Raw genomic sequence first — 19,843 nt, forward strand, 5'->3', positions numbered from 1 at the left:
AGTCCAAGAGAGGGAATAACCTGTGCAAAGCCATTCTTGGCTTGGAACTGGATGGAAACCAATTTCCATGCCAGAAAGATGATCAGAAGCCATTTGTAACGTTGTTTTCAAAGGGCTGGAGGAGGTGACTTGTCGTTTACTGAGCACGCACTGTGAGCCAGTCCCTTTCCCAAATTTGAACGTATTGCTGGAATTGGAAGGAAGATCGACTCCGTAGCCGGTTTTCTTTCCACGAAACCGTTAATCATTAAAAATGAGTAAAAGAAGCACTCCCTCAGGCTTAAACCCTCGTGCAGATGCTACCCCATCTACAGTCTTTTTAACACCACAGAGAATAAACCATCCTTGGCACAGCTGGCTCAGGAGCGGCTCTGGAGTGCAGTTGGCTCCCTTGCTCTGTGGAAGTCGGTAAGTGTCCAGTGTGGTTTCGTTCGAGCCTCAGCGCCGGGAGGCGGGGACGTGCCCGCGGCGGCCGCAGCCGGCGTTCGGAGGGAGGCGGGCGCGGGCTGTAAGCACCGGGAGAGGGAGAGAGGGAGAGAGCGACAGAGGGAGAGAGGCGCTGGGAGGCGTCTCCCGGGACTCTCAACCGCCGCCGCTCCCGCGGCCAGCGCGTCGGCCGGCCCATCCCGGGCTTTCCCCGCCGCTCCCAGCGCGCCCGGCCGCGGCCCCGGGAACGGCGGCTCCTGCCCGCCGGGCCGCCCGGTGCCCGTGACCACCCGGCGGCCGCTTTCGGTTCCGCGCCTTATAAGGCCTGACAGGGGGGTCACGTGCGTCCCGGGCCGCCCGCTGGGAGGAGGGGGCGGCGGGGGGAGGGGCGGGAAGCGGGGAGGAAAAGGGGAGGGAGCCGGGGGCGGAGGAAGGAGCGAGGGGCGGATTCTGTGGCCGTGGGAGGCGGTGGCAGCGGCGGCGGGGAGCGGACCGCTCGGAGCTGGACCGAGGAGGAGGTGGAGGAGGTGGAGGAGGAGGAGGAGGAGGAGGAAGGGACCGGCGCGGGGGCGGGAGAGCGCAGCGCGGCGGAAGCCAGAGACGGCGGGAGCGCCGGTGGCTGGCCCCGGGCAGGAGCCGGGGCGGCGGCGGCGGCCGAGAGGACCGCGGCGAGGGAAGCGCATCCAGCGTCCCCGGCGGCGGAGGCGGCGGCGGGGGCCCGGGTCCCCGCGCCCGGGCGGCCGGCGGGCGCTGGCGGCGCGATGGAGCCGCAGCACGTGCGCCCCGCGCCCGGCGCCCGCAGCCCGGCCTGGGAGGAACCGGTGGGTACAGCGCCCGCGCCCACCCCCTCCCGCTTCTCTTCTGCTCTCCCCCGCCCGGGCCGGGTTCCGTTCAGGAAATGGCCCGGGATGAGGTCCCCAGCTGCTTCCCAGCCGGGGCAGCGCTTCCTCCGCCGCCCGGGCTCCTCCTCGCGCGCCGCCCGGAGCGCCTTTGTCCGGCCAGCGGAGGCTCTCTCCGTGGGGCCGCTGGCGAACCGCTGACGACGGCCCTCCGAGGACCGTTTCCGTTGCTCCATCGAATTCTCAACTTTTGACTTGATTTTAGAGCGTGGGGGATAGGAGGAGGGAGAGGAGGAACCCAGACGGCGGAGGTCAGCGTGCGGGCTGGGAGGAGACCGCTCTTCCCTCCAGAGACCGCGCCCCGGCCGTCACCTGGGCGCGCAGGTTCCTAAGGACCGCCGGCGGCGGAGGCTGTTCGCGGCCAGGAGCCTGGAGCCACGCCTCCCCTTAGCCGCTACCGCCCCGCTTTTACAGGGTTCAAGGGTTTTTCCGGGGATGAAGTGGGGAGCTAACCTTGATCTCACTGCACTTGCAGTCCGAAGGTTGGGTAATTTTAGGGACCGAGAGGAGCGTGTGCGTGTGTTTTGTGTATGTGAGAATAAGAAGGAGGAGACCGGGGGGGGGGCGGGGGGGGGGCTTTGGATTTGTTCCCTCAAACTCCTCCAACTTCCTTCTTTCTTCCAATTCAGACAGTCAGAACCATCTCACATCCCTCCAGGGATTCTACCCCGGAATCCCCGTCTCACTCAGAGCTCTGTAATCCTGTGTGAGATGCCTTTTCCCTGGCATCGAATTTTGGCTATCCACGCCCTGCCTCGATGTTTGCTACTCCGTGTTGGGTGAAATTCTTGAACCTATCTCGAAAGCCTCGCCTGAAATTTCTGGCCTCACCCGTGTTCTGTTCAACGTGTTCGGATGCTCTTTTCCAGGGACTCTGCGTGTCTGCTCAGGCTGGCTCCCTGCCTGTTAAGAGCTTCTAGGTCAGGTGCCAGGCTTCGTTTTCCTTTTTCTTTTCTAGTATGTACACTCTCCGCTCCTTTGCCCAAAACCATTTCTCTGCCTCTTGTTTCCCGACCTTTCAGAAGTGTCCTTGGACTCTGATCCATCTGTATCTGCAGCTGCCTTTGCTTTTGTAAAGTTGAACATGTCCTTAGGTTGGCCCATCTGCTCATATTTCTTCTATTGTGGTTATTACTGGGGATTAAATTATTCATGAAACTAAAACTACAATTCAGTTTGGAAGTTCAAATCAAAGACCACTGAGAACCAAATTCATGGACCTGTTTTTGTTACTTTTTTACTTTTAAACTTTCCTATATGAAGTCCCTTTTGAACCCGGATGCTTTAAGCCAACACCAATCACAGTGAAAAATAGCCTCTTAAGTGCATTTTGCTCTGGGGTACTGATGTCAGAACTGCTTTGTGCCTAGAAAAATAGAGAAAAGCTTTTAATGTTGCTTGAAGTGATAAAAATGAAAATGCTCATGGATTAGCCTTTAAAACTAGAGCCCTAACAGAAATGTATGAATGAACCATAAGACTTTATCCAGACTGCAGAACTGTCCTTAAGAAATTAGGTTTATTTTCTTTAAACACTGAAAGCCTTTTTATTTACTCAATAGATACTTTCTCCAACACCTACTGTGTTCCAGGACTTTTGGATATAGCAGTTAACACAGGCATTAATCCTGAAATTCTCACAAAGCATACATCCTGAACAGAATGTCTTGTTTCATGTATGTTAGTAGTTGACATTCAGATAGTCCAAAAAAAAAAAAAAATCCTTTAGAGGTCTTACATATGTGGCACAAAATGATACTTTGACAAAGTGATTTTTTTTTATTTCTTTAATGTTTCATTTATTTTTGAGAGAGAGATAGAGACAGCGGTAACAGTGGAGGGTCAGAGAGAGAGACACACACACAGAATTCGAAACAGCCTCCAGGCTCTGAGCTAGCTATCAGCACAGAGCCTGATGTGGGGCTTGAACCCACGAACCGTGAGATCATGACCTGAGCCGAAGCCAGACGCTAAACTGACTGAGCCACCCAGGTGCCCCAAAGTGATAAAGTGTTTTTTTTTTTTTGAAAACCTGTGGGCATACATGTATGACCGCAAAGTCTAAGAGGAATTCTCATTTAAGTTCTTAAAAAAAAAAAAAAAAAAGTTACCCAAATTACTGAAAGGTGATGTATAGGAGAAAAGGGGGGATAAGTTAGGAGAAAAAAGAATACTTAAATTTTAATTATTTCAGACTTTTGGATCTAAGGGAGGAAATATCAGCTTAATCTAAATATGTTTTGAAAGGACACAAAATCCCTCAAAATGAAGGATTCTTGAGCTTCTCTTGGGTCAGTGATCCCCTTAAGAATCTAACCAAAGCTATGGAATCTGTCCCCACAATGGACCAATACAACATGCCATATAAAAACAATAATAATATTTCAAGTGAATCAGAGTTCCTGAGGCCCAGTCTGTGGATCCTCAAAGACCTTGGGCTAAGGAACGTCTGCTTTGACCAGGAGTCCATTTTACAGTTACTGAAGATGTGCTGTTTGATTTCAAATATAGGCAACTTTAACACTTGACCATAAAAGTATGCTCATTTATATTTATAATATGAATATTTAATATTGAATAGGAAATATTCACATTACACAGACCCTGAATTCTTATAGTGTATAATAGCATACCTATAAGGATTTACTCTTTTTTTTTTTTGATGAAACCTAAAACATGATGATATGATTCCATGATTCTACACGGATCTACTCAGAAGAGGAAGCATGATTTCAGGTACTAATGCTGAATAGTAAGCAGTAAAGAGAACAGAACGTCTGGAGTTGAGAGTCAGCTACTGGACTTCATGACATTTTTCGTATTTGGAGGTAAAATGAAATTATTTAGTTAAGTGAGGGCATTTAAATAAACAGCCTTATCATTCCTCCAGCCAGGGCATTGGGCCTAAAAGAAGATAAGTGTTAGCATTCAGGTTTTTGTGTATTTTCTTTAACGCTAGTTTTGGAATGCAATCAAATCAGTGGAAATAGAGGCATTACGAACATTTCTAATCAGTATGAAACTATGTTGGTGGTGGTTATAGTTGGGTGGGAAGATACTTAGCCAAATAGCCCCTACTCATAGATGATATCCTGGGGTGGGGGTGGGGAGATGGGTAGTTTGACTTCTAGTCAAAACTTAAAAATTGTGGGAATATTTACAAAGTAGTCCTTAGTGGTACTAGGATACTAGGATACATTTTACTAAAATTTGTTTTTATTTTTACGTGGTTTTTGTCTACTAGGCTCTGATGAAACTATTCAAAACTAATTGGAAATTAGAAAAGGAAGACTTCCAAAGGAAAAAAGGGCCAAAACGTAAATGAGAAGCTATAAGTGTATTTATGCATTAGGTCTAGATGACAGTGGGTTTTGCCCTGGGCACAGGGATGCCCATTGGTACATGCAGTTCTATCACGATTAACATGAAATCTTTTTCATTCAGGTAACAAGCAAGGGAATTTTAATGGAGTAAAGTTGTGAACATTAAATTCCAAATATGTAACAGTATATTAAGGGAAGTTTGAGTGAAGCGGGCCTGGTCTTATTCAGCCTGCAGTGTTCTTTGCGTGGGTCCCATTGATTAGGAATGTGCATCCTAGAACGTGACTGTTAGAAAGTGCCAATGTGGGTTCTTCAGGATATAAATGTAGAATTCTTTGTATTTGTGATAAAATGTTTAACATAACAGCAAAGAATATATGGGATTTAAAAGTTGCAAATGGATATTAACTCTTGTTATAAGTAATGCTCAATAATAAGAATATAATTAAAAATACCTATCAGTAGGAATATGATAATATTCATAAAGTTGGTATCAGAATGAGAATTGGCTGTGATTTATACATCTTCAATGTAATAATTTTTCTTTTTTTAAATGGGGCAGGAAGCTCTATAAAGTAGAAACCCAATTTTGTGGTAGCTTCTACGTCTCTTTCATCCTAAATGCAGTGTCTACATGGCTTATGTCCAAGTTTTTAATAGTGTGTTTGTGATATGCTATGTTCCAAACAAAGATTTCAAAGTAACAATAATAAAAGAAATATGTAAGACACATCTAAGAAATTATTTGAAAATCTGAAAACACCAAGTAAGGAAAAAGTCAAGGGAATCCTGTAAATCAAAGAAATAATGCAATGTACTACATATTTGAAATTGGTTTCAGTTGCCATTTTGAGCTACATTAAAATGGTTGAAAATATGGAGCTCTTGACATTGCTATTATATGTTTAAGGGCGGTGAAGTGCATTGCAGGTATACAATATACAGATTGGATATTCATTCTGGGAAGTTCTAATTTACAGAAAAGACCTGAGAAGAATCCAATGGATTGGGTACCTTACATGAGGGATTCTTCGAAACAATCTTAGAAGAAAAGAGGGTTTTCATGAGTTGCCTTTTATGGGAAATGAAGTGACATTCCTTCATTTGCCTACACAGTATTTTCACTGAGTGTCCTATGTGCTAGGAGAACTGTAGAGCAGGGGTAATCTATTTAGCATAAGGAGGCTAAGACTGGCTATGCTTTCAAAGTCACGACCAAGTTTTAGAACTTGTTTCAGGAGTGTTTGAAGAGCAGGGATGACTGATGGTAAATTTTTATGGAGTAATAAATACTTTTACTTTGAGGTATTAATTGCCCAGCTCTTGCACATGAAACTCTTTTAAAGGATCTCTAAGCAACCAGTGTTTGAAAGAGAATGAGAAATGTACTGAATCCTCTAATTCAGATCACAGAATGGGCATAGGAGTGAAAACTGTCAGTTTAATAGCTCTGCCTAGATTCAGGAAAATGTTACTATACAAAACTTGAAAGCCTAAAGCATGAATAAAAACATGATAATTGATCATGTTGGTGTGGTAAAGTCAGTAGAACACTGGAACAGTCAATAACATGATTTCGGCTTTGACTCCAGCTTATGATTTTGGGCTTCACTTTCTTAACATTAAAGGAAGGATCTGAACTAGGTTTGTTCTTTCAGAAGGCCCTTTACTAGGTGTTCTTGGCTACACTACCAAACCATTGGACATCTCAGTTACCAAACAGGTTGAGCTAAAGACCATTATTTTAATTACTTTTTCTCTTAAAGAATTCCCTTCACGACAATATATTCTATGTAGGTATAGAATTACATATCTACAAAACCAAAAGGACTCTAAATTATTTTGCCTAGCTCCTCCCATTCCTAAAGAAGACAACTAATGCTGGAGAAGTAGCTTCCATCAGGATTTCAAGGCAGCAATCTCCTGTCTTTGAAGATTCAAACCAGCACATTTTGTATTTTGACCAACAGTGTGGATATACAGTATTGGGGTTGAATATTGTAATTTATAACCTCTTAGAACTGTTAGTTTTGACATAGCAATCAAATTATTGAGAGTAAGATTTCAACTAAAAAAAAAAAAAAACAAAGCAAAACAAAACCCCAATAGAATGCTAGTTTGGAGGACCCTTAAAGGTCATGTCAACTGAAAGAGTAGAAGGTCATGTCAACTGAAAAAGTAGGAATGGGTACTGAAGGACATGAACACGCTGAAGAGATTAAATGCTTTACTGAAGTGTGAAGAGACTCCACAGTCTGGCGGGGACTTTCGCCCTACTTAAAAATACAGCTAAGTTTAGAGTTCTCGTGGATGACCAGAGGAATCTGTCATTTTAGTATCTTCTCCCCCAAGCCTTCCCACACCTACAAGGGTTCTTTGACGCACAGCATGCACAGCCCGCCGCGAGCCTGCAATTCCCCAGTGCCCGTTTAGCCAGCTCGCTTGGGACGAGTTGGGAGCGGTGGCTGCAGCCTGTTGATCCCATTTCCTCCGGCTGTGGTCCGGGTTAGGGAGTGGCTCTCCCAGGACCTCCAGTGTTTTCGTGCTCGGGCACTGGTGTTCACATGGCTTCAGTGCATTGTTTTCTTCCAGGCAGTCTCGCCTAGCGCTTCAGTTTAGACATTTATTTTGCATTCTGTGGTCTTGGGCTGCGTGTCCTCTCCTGTTTCTGCGCTCTCTCCACGCCCTTCCCAGTTTCCTGTTAGCCAAAGGGATCGCTCTTTCTGAACGAAAAGTTCTCAGAGCGCAGTGGAACCTCCCGGAAAATGCTCTTCTCTTCCGTGTGCGCCGGATGGAGGTGGGGGTGGGCCAGAATCTAAACACCGCGGTCGGGAGAGCTGAAAGGACCCGAACCCCGGGGCAGAGGCGGGAGAGGTATGGTTCATCAGAGATGAGCGGAGGGGGGGTCGTGAGGCTGACCAAGGGCAGCGCCCATCCATCGAGGGGGCGGAAGGGACTTTTATTCAGCGGGAACCGTGCCGCGAGGCCCAAGTCTAGAGTCTCTAGACTCTAGAGAGATTCTAGGTCTAGGGGGTGGCAGGGTGTACCCAAGGGAGTCGGGAGGAAGCTCTAGGTTCCGTTCTACTGCAGGGGCCGTTCTTGCCCCAGCGGCCCGTGGACTGAGGCAGGGAGCATCGCCACTGCCCAGCCTGTGGCGGTTGGCTGCGGAGGTTTCTTGCCCCCTCGACCCCCGCCCTCCCGTCCATCCTGGGGACCCCAGACCCCACGGGAGGCGGTAGGTTGCCCCTATCCCTGTGTCATTCCCATCCTCTCTACCCGCGCAGGTCGTATTCTGGGTCAGGAGCCCTGTAACGTCTCGAGGCTGGGTGCGCAGGGGTCCCAGGCGGGCCGGGGTCCGCGTCCCCGGTGCCCGCTGCGGTCACCGCTTTGGCCAGAGCCCGGCAGAGGGGCCTGGAGAGCGGCTGCCGGGAGGGGGTCTGGTCCCGCGCGACCCTTCCCCCGCGGGGGCGGCTGGGGGAGCGGAAGATGGCGGCTGCAGCCGGGCGCGGGGCTCTGGGCCCGGCTCGGACCGAGCGAACCCACTGACCGCCGCCGCCGCCCCCGCCGGGCGGTGCTGTGTCCCCGCAGGAATCGGAGAGGATGGCCGGAGCCGGCGGCCAGCACCACCCTCCGGGAGCCGCGGGAGGAGCGGCCGCCGGGGCCGGCGCCGCGGTCGCCCCCGCCGGTGCCTCGGCGGGGCCCGGAGACGATTCTTCCGACAGCGAAGCGGAGCAAGAGGGACCCCAGAAACTGATCCGCAAAGTGTCCACGTCGGGGCAGATCCGGACCAAGGTAAGGCGGGTCTGAGGGGAGCGTGGACGGCGGGAGGCTGCGGGGCGGGGAAAAGGAGCGAGGGTGCCCGGAGCGCGCCCGGCGCGCGGGCAACCCCAGGAACGTGGGCTGCAAGGTGAGGGCGGGGCCTGGCCCGGGGGCGGGGCCCGCGGGAGGTGGACCGCCGCGCGGCAGGAAGGGACTCCCGGGCCCCGCGCGGAGGCCGCCAGGGTGGGCTCCCGGGGAGCTCGGCCGCCGACGTGGTGGAGAGGGAACCAGCGGCTCCGCGGGAGCGTGGGAAAATGCTTAAGCGCTCTTGAGAGTTCCCACTCAGGGAACTTAAAAGGACTGTTTTATTTTTTTGTCCTTCCTGCGTACAGTGGCTGAGTGGAGTGTGTGCATTGTGTAGGGAGCCTAGTGCAGGCCGACCAGCCTGAGATGTAAGAAGCCACCCCCCCCCCTTTCCTTCCCGCAGGCCCAGGCTCACTCTAAAAGGTTGTTTGGGGAGGTGACAGCGGACAGCCCCCTTGCCTCCCGCTGCCCTTTGGAAGGCAAAAACCCCTCGAAGCTCGCTGCCTGTGTAACTGAAGTTCGAGGTTAAACACACGCTGCGCGACGCAGCAGTAAGCTAAGCTTTTGAGTCGTGGGTTCCTACTAAGTACAGAGTTCAGATCTTACCAGCGACGGTTAACTTAATGAAAATTAACGTCTTTGTGTTACGTGGATTTAGTATGCTGTGTTAACTCTTGTTCATGTAGCAGAGGCTTTTGATCCTTAAGGGCTCAGTTGATTTGGTTTAATTAGATCTTGAGGATACACATAGCAGATGCTTAACACTGGAGGATTATTTATATTTTTAAGTTTTCATTGTACTTTGAAAATCTTAAAGTATCAGTTATCACTAGTTGGACTTTAATGAGGTATTTGAAAAGAGAACCAATCACATCATTGGATTTGTGTGCCCTCTTTAAAAATCCATTTGTAGGGTGCCTGGGTGGCTTAGTTGGTTAAGCTTACTACTTGGGCTCAGGTCATGATCTCCCGGTTCATGAGTTCCAATCCCACATCGGGCTCTGTGCTGACAGCTCAGAGCCTGGAGCCTGCTTCGGATTCTGTGTCTCCCCCTCTCCCTGCTCACTCTCTTGTCTCTCTCAAAAATAAATAAAACATTAAAAACATAAAATAGTTAATTCACTATATAGTTATTTTTATGAGACTTTGGTTTCTAAGATCAGTGGACCCCTATATGAGACCAGAACTTTTATTGTTAGTCTATGGAATCATGCTTTCATTAGCTTGCCTCCTTATTTTCGAAAATAAATATGTGTAAGTACACACAAGTGTTAGCAAGGTGCAGTTAGCAAAGAGTCATAGATTGCTTTGGTCATTTTTTTTAAACATTTATTTTTGAGAGACAGAGACAGCATGAGTTGGGGAGGAGCAGAGAGGGAGAGGGAGAGGGAGACACAGAATCCGAAGCAGGTTCCAGGCTCTGAGCTCAGCACAGAGGCCCTCATAGGGCTAGAACTCCCAAACCATGAGATCATGACCTGAGCTCAAGTCAGATGCTTAACCGACTGAGCCACCCGGGTGCCCCACTTTGGTCATTTTTTTTTAACTGCACATGTTGTAATTCATTTTAATAGTGATATTTCTTAATAGAATTTACGATAACCTGAGGATATGGGATTTCATATTTTTAGAAGATTAAACCTAAAGAAGATAGTGACTTTCTAACAATGCCTTTAACATTTGAAATCTTAATTTAAAAAAAGTTCATAAAACTGTTACTAATGGCAACTTGGCAGGTTTAAATATGGTGTATTTTATAGGTTCATATGAAATGGTTAAAATTCTGTGCAGACTTATACTAAAATTAAACAGTGAATTTCTACTGTTTGAAAGAAAATTTAGAGATGACTCTAACTTGCGGTGAGTAAAGTTAATTAAAAATCTAGGGGGAATACAGCTAAAATTTGTAGGTTTCATGAATTCATGGTAACAGCTAAGATTATATTCTTTAAATTTTATATTATCTATGATTTGGGGTAAAGCATGTTTCCGAGTCTAAGAATAAGTTAGCACACTTATTACTGGTTTTCTGTTTAAATTTCTAATAAAAATATTTAGCACATATATTTTTTTTCATGATTAAACATAGTGATTTCCCTGGATGTATTGAATTTCAGAAATTCTACATTTTATACTAACTCATACAAATGCATGTAAGTTCCCCAGCCTTTTCACATCTGAGCACCTGAGATCCAGGCCTAAAACCCCTGAGATCAGTGAGTCTCAGCTTCTCTCCTTGCCCCCACCCACAATCCAGACTGTTCATACGTGGCTATGGATTTCATCAGTTGCATCTCTTTATCACACAATACTGATTCTCAAGGAAGAGAGCTAGTGCAGTGAGAGGATTCAGAGAATGAAAACACTAAATGTAATACTGATGCCCAGTCTTCAGGTTATGACCCAGCTAAGAGTTAAGGGAAAAACCTTTTAGAAAAAAGACTATACATGCTTGATACCTGCACAGATGTGCAAGATAGGACAGTCTGGAGGAAAAGGAAGCCAGGACTAGCCCCAGGCCTGGTGCTTTTTTAAGACAGAAAGCAGTCCTTGCGCATACATACTATAGATACACCAAGGACCACTAGATCTGACGGGCTATGGTTACGAGTGACATCTTCGATCCTGGTTAGCAGCCCAGGATGGTGTGTGTGGTACATGTATACATACCTACGCACATATACACATGTATTCATATGCTGTCTCTGGATAAAGCATTTGTATGTAGATGTATATACAAGGCCTACAGTAGAGTGAGTTGTACCTAGAAACCAAAAATACTTCTTAAATGAATAACTTAAGTGAATAATGTGTATATTATATACTTAACATAATGCTTCATATATATGGACATTATTATGAAAACAGTATTTATCTTAGTTTCCTTTATGATCATAAAGCTGATGGGTTAGTTTAGGTTTGGGGTAAAAGCCACTAAAGTCATTACCTTATTTAAAGTGTTCTTTGTTGGGGCGCCTGGGTGGCTTAGTCGGTTAAGCGTCCGACTTTCGCTTAGGTCATGATCTCACGGTTCGTGGGTTCGAGCCCCGCGTCGGGCTCTGTGCTGACTGCCAGCTCAGAGCCTGGAGCCTAGTTCAGAGTCTGTATCTCCCTCTCTCTCTGACCCTCCCCTGCTCACGCTGTGTCTCTCTCTCTCTCCTAGAAATAAATAAAAAACAATAAAAAAAAAAAATAAAGTGTTCTTTGTTGTAAATACTGGTTAATGTTTTAAACGATTTGGATAATCTCAGATTAATTGTGGCACTTGGAAGTCTCCAGATTTTTCTTTAATTGAAGTAAGTAATGCACGGTTAATAAGATATTCAACAGTGTGAGAGGAGATTCAGTGATGGAGGGTATCCAGGGACAAATAATCTCCCTTTCACTCCAGACCTTGTAGTCTCCCATCCCAGAGGCAATTGTTGACATTCTTCTTGGTGGACTTCCAGAAAATGTCTATGAATATACATATGTTTCTTTCAAAAAGTACAAATAGGAACATTCCATACACAAGCTGTGTCTTGTTTGGAGCTATAATATGATCATTTCCCTAATGGCGTGTATATATCTACTTTATTCTTTCTAGCGGTGGAAAAGCATTCCATTATATTAGGTTGAACTAAGTGAATTCGCTATGTCAGTAGGTCAAAAATGGTCAAGAGTAGAATGGTGGTTGCCAGGGGCTGGGAGGTGAGTGAGATGGGGAGATGTTGGAGACAGGCTATAAACTTTCATTTATAGGATAAGTAAGTCCTGGGGATCTTACATGCAGCATAGTGACTACAGTTAACATCCTTGAAGTTTGCTGAGAATAGATCTTAAGCATTCTTAACATAAAAACACACACACATGAACTATGCGAGGTGCTGGAGATGTTGATGAACCGAATTGTGGTAATTATTTCACAATGTGTAGGTCTATCAGATTATCACATTGTATACTTTAAGTATATATAATTTTGTTTCTCAATTATATCTCAGTAAAGCTGGGGAAAAAAAGGTTGAATGAGGGAAATTTTGTGTGGTTCAAGCTAACATGATATATCATGATTTACTTACCCAGTTCTCTATGGAAGGAAATATGGGTTAGTTTAGGACAGCACTAATCTCAGGGTTTATTTGCAGTGGATATGATGAGGTTTAAAGCAAAGAATAAAACTAGCATGCTTTTAAAATTAATGCAGCTTAATAATAAATTTCTCATGTATATTTTAGTACTTGCCTTACATCTCCATTTTGTGTACTCTTTGTTCCTCTTTTCATTTTTTTCCTGTTTCTTTGTCCTTGCTGTGTGCTATTTCTCGCTCTCTCCCTCTCTATCTCTCTGAGTGTATTTTACTTTTTATCTATCTCTGTATCAACTAAGTAGAATTTTAAGTAGTTTCATCTAGCTGCCCAGGTGCTAAACTCTAGAAAATTGTATGGCTGCCTCTATTTCCCCAAAGGAAAAACAAATCCCTTATTGTACAAAAGTGGAAATGGTGCTGATGTGGGAAAACCAGGAGCTATAATTCATCCTATCTCTTCCTTTCTCCTTACCCTTGGCCATTATTCCTAATTCTTAGCTCTGTCTTAGGAGGAGGTCGATTTTACATTCAGGTTTACTGTTGCCGAGGATTTCACATGTATTTATTGAGAAAGAGACATTCTGAAACAACACTAATATGAACCCAGACCAACTTGGTATTGAACATGAATGTGGAAAAAGCTTCGTTTGCTTTTTGTTGGCTAATGAATACTGTGGCCCATGAATACAGGGAATGGCTGGAGGAACTTTGGTCAGATTTGTAGACTAAGATTGTTCAACCGTCATAAGCCACATGCTGTCAACAAATGAACCATCTCAATGTCTTTTTCTTTTTTCTCCCCAAGAGATCCAAGTAATTTCAACTTTATGGATAGTACAGATACAAAAATTTCCAATAAGTTCATATTACTTAATTTTTTAAAATATAATTTATTGTCAAGTTGGCTAACATATACACACATATACAGTGTACTCTTGGTTTGGGGGATAGATTCCCATGATTCATCACTCACATACAACACCCAGTGCTCATCCCAACAAGTGCCTCCTCCATGCCCATCACCCATTTTCCCCTCTCCTCTGCCCCTCACATCAACCATCAGTTTGTTCTCTGTATTTAAGAGTCTCTGATGGTTTGCCTCCTTCCCTCTCTGTTTGTAACCTTTTTTCCCCTTCCCTTCTCCCCACCCCCACCACATGGTCTTCTGTTAAGTTTTTCAAGTTCCATATATGAATGAAAACATATATGTCTTTCTCTGACTGACTTATTTCACTTAGCATGATAGCCTCCAGTTCCAGTCACATTGCTGCAAATGGCAGGATTTCATTCTTTCTCATTGCCAAATAGTATATAGTTTATATATACTGTATCTTTATCCATTCATCAGTTGATGGACATTTAGGCTCTTTCCATAATTTGGCTATTGTTGAAAGTGCTTCTGAAAACATTGGGGGGTACATGTGCCCCTATGAATCAGCACTCCTGTATCCTTTGGATAAATTCCTAGTAGTGCTATTGCTGGGTCATAAGGCAGTTCTGTTTTTAATTTTTTGAGGAACCTCCACACTGTTTTCCAGAGCAGCTGCACCAGTTTGCATTCCCACCAACAGTGCAAGAGGATTCCCGTTTCTCCACATCCTCGCCAGCATCTGTTGTTTCCTGTGTTGTTAATTTTAGTCACTCTGACTGGTGTGAGGTGGTATCTCAATGTGGTTTTGATTTGCATTTCCCTGATGATGAGTGGTGTTGAGCAGTCTTCATGTATCTTTTGGCCATCTGGATGTCTTCTTTGGAAAAGTATCTATTCATGTCTTCTACCCATTTCTTCACTGGATTATTTGTTTTTCAGGTGTTGAGTTTGGTAAGTCCTTTATAGATTTTGGATACTAACCCTTTATCCAATATGTCATTTGCAAATATCTTTTCCCATTCAATTGGTTGCCTTTTAGTTTTGTTGATTGTTTCCTTTGCAGTGCAGAAGCTTTTTATCTTAATGAGGTCCCAGTAGTTCATTTTTGCTTTTAATTCCATTGCCTTTGGAGATGTGTTGAGCAAGAAATTGCTGCAGCTGAGGTCAAAGAGGTTGTTGCCTGTTGTCTCTTCTAGGGTTTTGATGGTTTCCTGTCTCACATTTAGGTCTTTCGTCCATTTTGAGTTTATTTTTGTGTTTGGTGTAAGAAAGTGGTCCAGTTTCATTCTTCTGCATGTTGCTGTCCAGTTCTCCCAGCACCATTTGCTAAAGAGACTCGTTTTTCCATTGGACACTCTTTCTTGCTTTGTCAAAGATTTATTTGCCATACGTTTGTGGGTCCAGTTCTGGGTTCTCTATTCTATTCCATTGGTCGATATGTCTGTTTTTGTGCCAATACCATGATGTCAATGACTTTCTCTGACAATGAGTCATCTCAGCCAAGGTCTTGAAGCTTCATGTGTCAAAAATATCTCCTAATTAGGTAGGTTTATTGTGTTCTCATTTCTCTGACATTTCTATGTCTTCTTACAGTTAATTTGGAATATTTGTGAGTCTTTAAATTCAGGTAAAACCTAGCTAACCACTGGAAAGATAATCAGAACTTTGCAACATTATGTCTGCATTCACATATGTCTTTAAGCACATTAAGAAAATAGTCACTACAATCTTCAGTTAGTACCTTGGTTTTACTTTAACATGAAGGATATGTAAATAAATTCTTGTACCTTTATGGTAAGGCCATAGGTAGAAATATTAATTTGTATTTTTCACTGCTTTATGAGATACAGTTTGTGCAATTAAAACATTATCTTTCACCGTAACTGTAGTTAGAATAGTCTAGGGAAGACTTACTTAGCATTTTTCAAATTGTAGGTGGCAGCCCATTAGTGGGTCATCATGGCCCATATCTAACATTTGAAACAGAATAGATTAGAAAATATTATTTAAAACTTTTGTCCACCATTCTGAGCGGAATCATCAGGGTGAGTAATGATTCAAATATGATGAGAAACAGAAACATGGCTAGAAGATTGTTACGAAATGAGAATAAAGTAATATTGACAGGTTTAGACTTTAGAAACTCAATATGATATGAGAAGCAAGTAGGAACTTTAACATTTTGCTAGATAATGAGCAGGAAGATATCTTGAATAATAAGAATAATTAACATTCATCTAGGCAAAAATTGGCAAACTTTCCCAGAGAGGTCTAGTAGTAAAGTTTTAAGCTTTGTGGGCCATAAAGTCTGTGTCAAAATGATTCAACTCTACTGTTCTAGTGTAAAAGCAGCCATAGACAATACTTAATTGAATAAATGTGGTAATGTCCAGTGAAACTTTAAGGACACTGAAATTTGAATTTCATATAATTTTCAGGTATTAAGAAATATTCTTCATCCTCTTTATTTAAAAAAAAAAAAAAGACTGTTAACTTGTAAAAACATTCTGAGCTTATGGGCTGTACAAAATCAGGTGGCCTGAAGGAAATGACCCACACACTTGGCTTTGGGGCCATATGACCCCTATTCTAGATGATGGAAAATGATATAGTTAGGTTTGCAAAGCACTGCAAAGTTAAGGTGCTGCTAGATGCGATCAGCATTTAAGGGACCAAGTAAAGCTAGATTTCAATCCATTTAAAAATCTCATCTTTGTAGAACATTTTATTTTTAGCTTGGTTTGCGTCTTTGCTTCCATTTTAATGTGAACTAAATATAGACTGGAAACTCTGAGTCTTGGTACAGTAATATATGGTATAACAGCTTTCTTTCCATTTTGATTACAAGTTAAACATGGTATTCCATTATTAAAGATAAGAGACGTAATAAATAATTGACTAAACCTTTACATATAACTTAAGATGCCTTATTTGAAAGTGTCTAAATTTAGAAAGCTTTCACTTAGTTTACGGTTGCGTGTTTGCTGTTGTGGTAGGGGTGACAAAAGGTTATATGAAACGACCATTGTCAACCACCCGAGACTCCTCTCTGTTTCCAGGGTACGGTGTCTCACTCATATTGGATTCATTAGGCTTTACTTACGCAGGAAATGTGCTTATAAGCAAAGGTTTTAATTAAAGAGCATTTGTTTTATATCTAAGAATAGGCCTTTGAAAAAGACCATAACATGCTAGTACATAATTTTCCCTTGGCAAATTTGTATGGTTTTCCTGGGTATCAAGTATATTTCTCTGTGAATATTTAGTTCCTTGAAACACATTTGTGTTTTTGTCCCTGTTAACTGGCTTAAAATGGTCCATAACCATTATTGATAATAGCCTTAATTTAGGATTCAGTGCACATTATTTCTACTTTAGGTAGCCGTTTATTTTTTTCCCAATGAACATATATAGTAATAATTCCCTCCCCTTTGTTTTTGTTATGAGGATATTGGAAGACTATTAGGCTCTCGTTTTATACCAAAGAAATATGATTAACTTTATCACGTGCGGGGCTGGGGATTCTAACCTTCTCATTATGCCGTTAGAGTATCAGGAGTTTTTAAAACCACCAGAATGTAATTTACTATAATAAAATCTTTTTGTATAGGCTTGGGACATTTATGTCAGAAATTTTAAAATACCTTTCTACTAATAAAACAGAGCAGTTTTATTAACTGAATAAACATGAGTTTACTTAACAGTTGTGTGAAATTATCTGAAATTGTACAAATGATAAAACTGAGACTCAGTTGAGTATGTGCTGAGTAGAGGGCAGGCTGGAGCTCAAAAGCAAGACTTCTAACTGCTGCACCATGATTCCGGGGCACAGTGGACACAATGGTGGGTTCCAAATGCCTGTTTTCACGAGCTCCGTAGGCTCCTTGGGTTTTCAAGCCTTACCTCTACAGGGTACAGGTATGAGTGTATACAGGCTGTCTCCACTTCTCTTCCCCCCTCACCCTTCCCCCTTTCCTGCCCTTCTTCTCCTCTCCCCTCCCCTCCCTCCTCCTCCCTTCCCTGCCTTTTATCAATTTGTTTAGTCTGTAAGTGTATCTCTCACCAAGGGCAATAGATTTTCTAATGCCTTTCTGCATTTGAATCCCATGTTTTTAGTGACATATTTAGAAGACTATGTTTGAAAAGTAAATTTCTGAATAAAACATTTCAGCTGAAATCTGAAATTTATACTGATTTTAATTACTGTTAGCAAAATCACAGTAAGTATTTAAGGGACCAAATAAAGCTAGATTTTAAACAAACATGTTTGAAAACATCTTTAGAAAGGCTAATTTAGAAGAAATGCTTTTAGGTATCTAAATTTCCAAATAGGTTTTCAAAGACATCTCTTAGTTTCACTTCCATAAGGTAAGATGCTATTTTTAAAAGGTCATGATATAGCACTAAAAAGAATTATATAAGGTAATTTTCCACGTGACCTATTAAAACATAGGTGAGGAAAAATGTGAATAAAATTTATTTTTAACTAGCTACGGAATGAAAATTACATTTTCTCTATCTGCCTATTTTATTTAGATAAGAAAAGCTGCCAAAGCATATATACCTGAGCAGGCATACTGTTTTGAGTAGAATTATTTGTACTTTAAAACTGATATAGGGGCGCCTGGGTGGCTTAGTCGGTTAAGCGTCCGACTTTCGCTCAGGTCATGATCTCGCGGTTCGTGGGTTCGAGCCCCGCGTCGGGCTCTGTGCTGGCTGCCAGCTCAGGCTTGGAGCCTGTTTCAGTCTGTGACTCCCTCTCTCTCTGACCCTCCCCTGCTCACGCTGTCTCTCTCTCTCTCTCCTAGAAATAAATAAAACATTTTTTTAAAAAAAAGGGAAAAAGAATAAAACTGATATAGTACTTTAAAATTATAACATCAAAATAATGTTTTATGTAATTAATGTAAAATAAATGTTTTATATATGTTTACATGTTAACATGTTATATAAACATAATATATACAATTATAATAGTGTATAAGTATGTTTAATACATGTTATATGTATAAATATATCTCTGTAGTTTGCGAAGCAGAATGATAAAATGAGTACCTGTGAATCCAGGTTAAGAACCAGAATACTTCCAATACTATACACCTACCTGTGTGTTCCTTCTCTTTTGTAGTCCTTTGTTGCCCCCCCCCCAATTCATTCAAAAAGATATGTATGGTATTCCAAGCACTCTCATAGGTGCCAGGGATTGAGCAATAAACAAAATAGAAACTTCTGCCTTCATTGAGCTCACTCTAATGAGGTTATGAAATCATAAATATGTCAAATGAGTACCGTATCAGAAGGTAAGAAGTACTATAGAGGAAAAGTATGGGTGGGATGGGGGGGAGGGAGAGGAAGAACTTCCTGAAAAGGTGACATTTGAGCAAAGTTTTGAGGGAATGAACCATGTGGACCTTTGAAGGGAAAAGCAGTGCAGGCAGAAGGAACAGCAGCTGCAAAGGCCAAGAGACAGAAGCTGCAAGGAGGAGGAGGTCAGTAGGACTGAAGTCGGGAGTGGTGGGAGTCAGGGGGAAGCAGGTAAAAAGTTAGAAGTAAGTTAACAGCGTCAAAAGTCAGATGGTACTATAGAGAAGAGCTCTTAGCAAGGGGTTCATGCATTCCATGATGCATGATGGGGATGGGGATGGACTTCAGACGGCTCCCCAAATTTTGTATCTGGCTCTGTACAACCCTCAGAAGACTAACACCATTGATTTGTAAGGAGAATTTGCAGGACAGACAATAAATGATAGATGAAAAAATACACACACACACACACACACACTCACACACACTATAACTCATCATTGTGGTGGTCATTTGGAGAGATGTTAAACTGGGGTGCGTTCCTGCTAGGAATTTACCCAAGGGATACAGAAATGCTGATGCATAGGAGCACATGTACCCCAATGTTCATAGCAGCACTCTCCACAATAGCTAAAACATGGAAAGAGCCTAAGTGTCCATCAACGGACGAATGGATCAAGAAGATGTGGTTTATCTATACCATGGAATACTACATGGCAATGAGAAAGAATGAAATCTGGCCATGTGTAGCCACATGGATGGACCTTGAGGGTGTTATGCTGAGCGAAATAAGTCAGGCAGAAAAGGACAAATACCATATGTTTGCACGTATAGGAGGATTAGGAGGAACTTAACAGAGGACCAAGGGGGAGAAGAAGGGTGGAAATGGTGGGGGAAAAGGAGAGAGGCAAACCATGAGAGACTCTTGAATGCTGACAAAAACTGAGGACTGATGGATGTGGGGGGGATGGGGGGGATGGGCATGGAGGAGGACACTTGTGGGGATGAGCACTGAGTGTTATGTGGAAACTAATTTGACAATAAACTATTTGTAAAAAAAAATAAAATAAAATAATAAATAAATAAATAAACTGGGGTGCATTCAATGAAA

The 19,843-nt window shown here is 43.2% G+C and overlaps 1 protein-coding gene across 5 annotated transcripts in view; it reads left to right on the plus strand.

The window, feature by feature from the left end:
* Window positions 1-372: 372 nt before the first annotated feature.
* Window positions 373-19,843, plus strand: part of DGKH (diacylglycerol kinase eta) — a 182,211-nt gene continuing 162,740 nt past the window's right edge. Inside the window, exons 1-2 of one of the 5 annotated variants that reach the window (XM_039257079.1) lie at window positions 373-408; window positions 8,237-8,440. In XM_039257079.1, coding sequence (XP_039113010.1) covers window positions 8,249-8,440 — 192 coding nt within the window. In that variant the 5' untranslated portion in view covers window positions 373-408; window positions 8,237-8,248. Of the gene's footprint in view, window positions 409-1,041; window positions 1,248-7,439; window positions 7,523-8,236; window positions 8,441-19,843 lie in introns of those variants that run through there. The other 4 variants (XM_039257077.1, XM_039257081.1, XM_039257080.1 and 1 more) reach the window with 4 other exon arrangements.

Source organism: Hyaena hyaena, unplaced genomic scaffold (assembly GCF_003009895.1).
Source record: "Hyaena hyaena isolate Hyena2069 unplaced genomic scaffold, ASM300989v1 scaffold_598, whole genome shotgun sequence".
Lineage (NCBI taxonomy): Eukaryota > Metazoa > Chordata > Mammalia > Carnivora > Hyaenidae > Hyaena > Hyaena hyaena.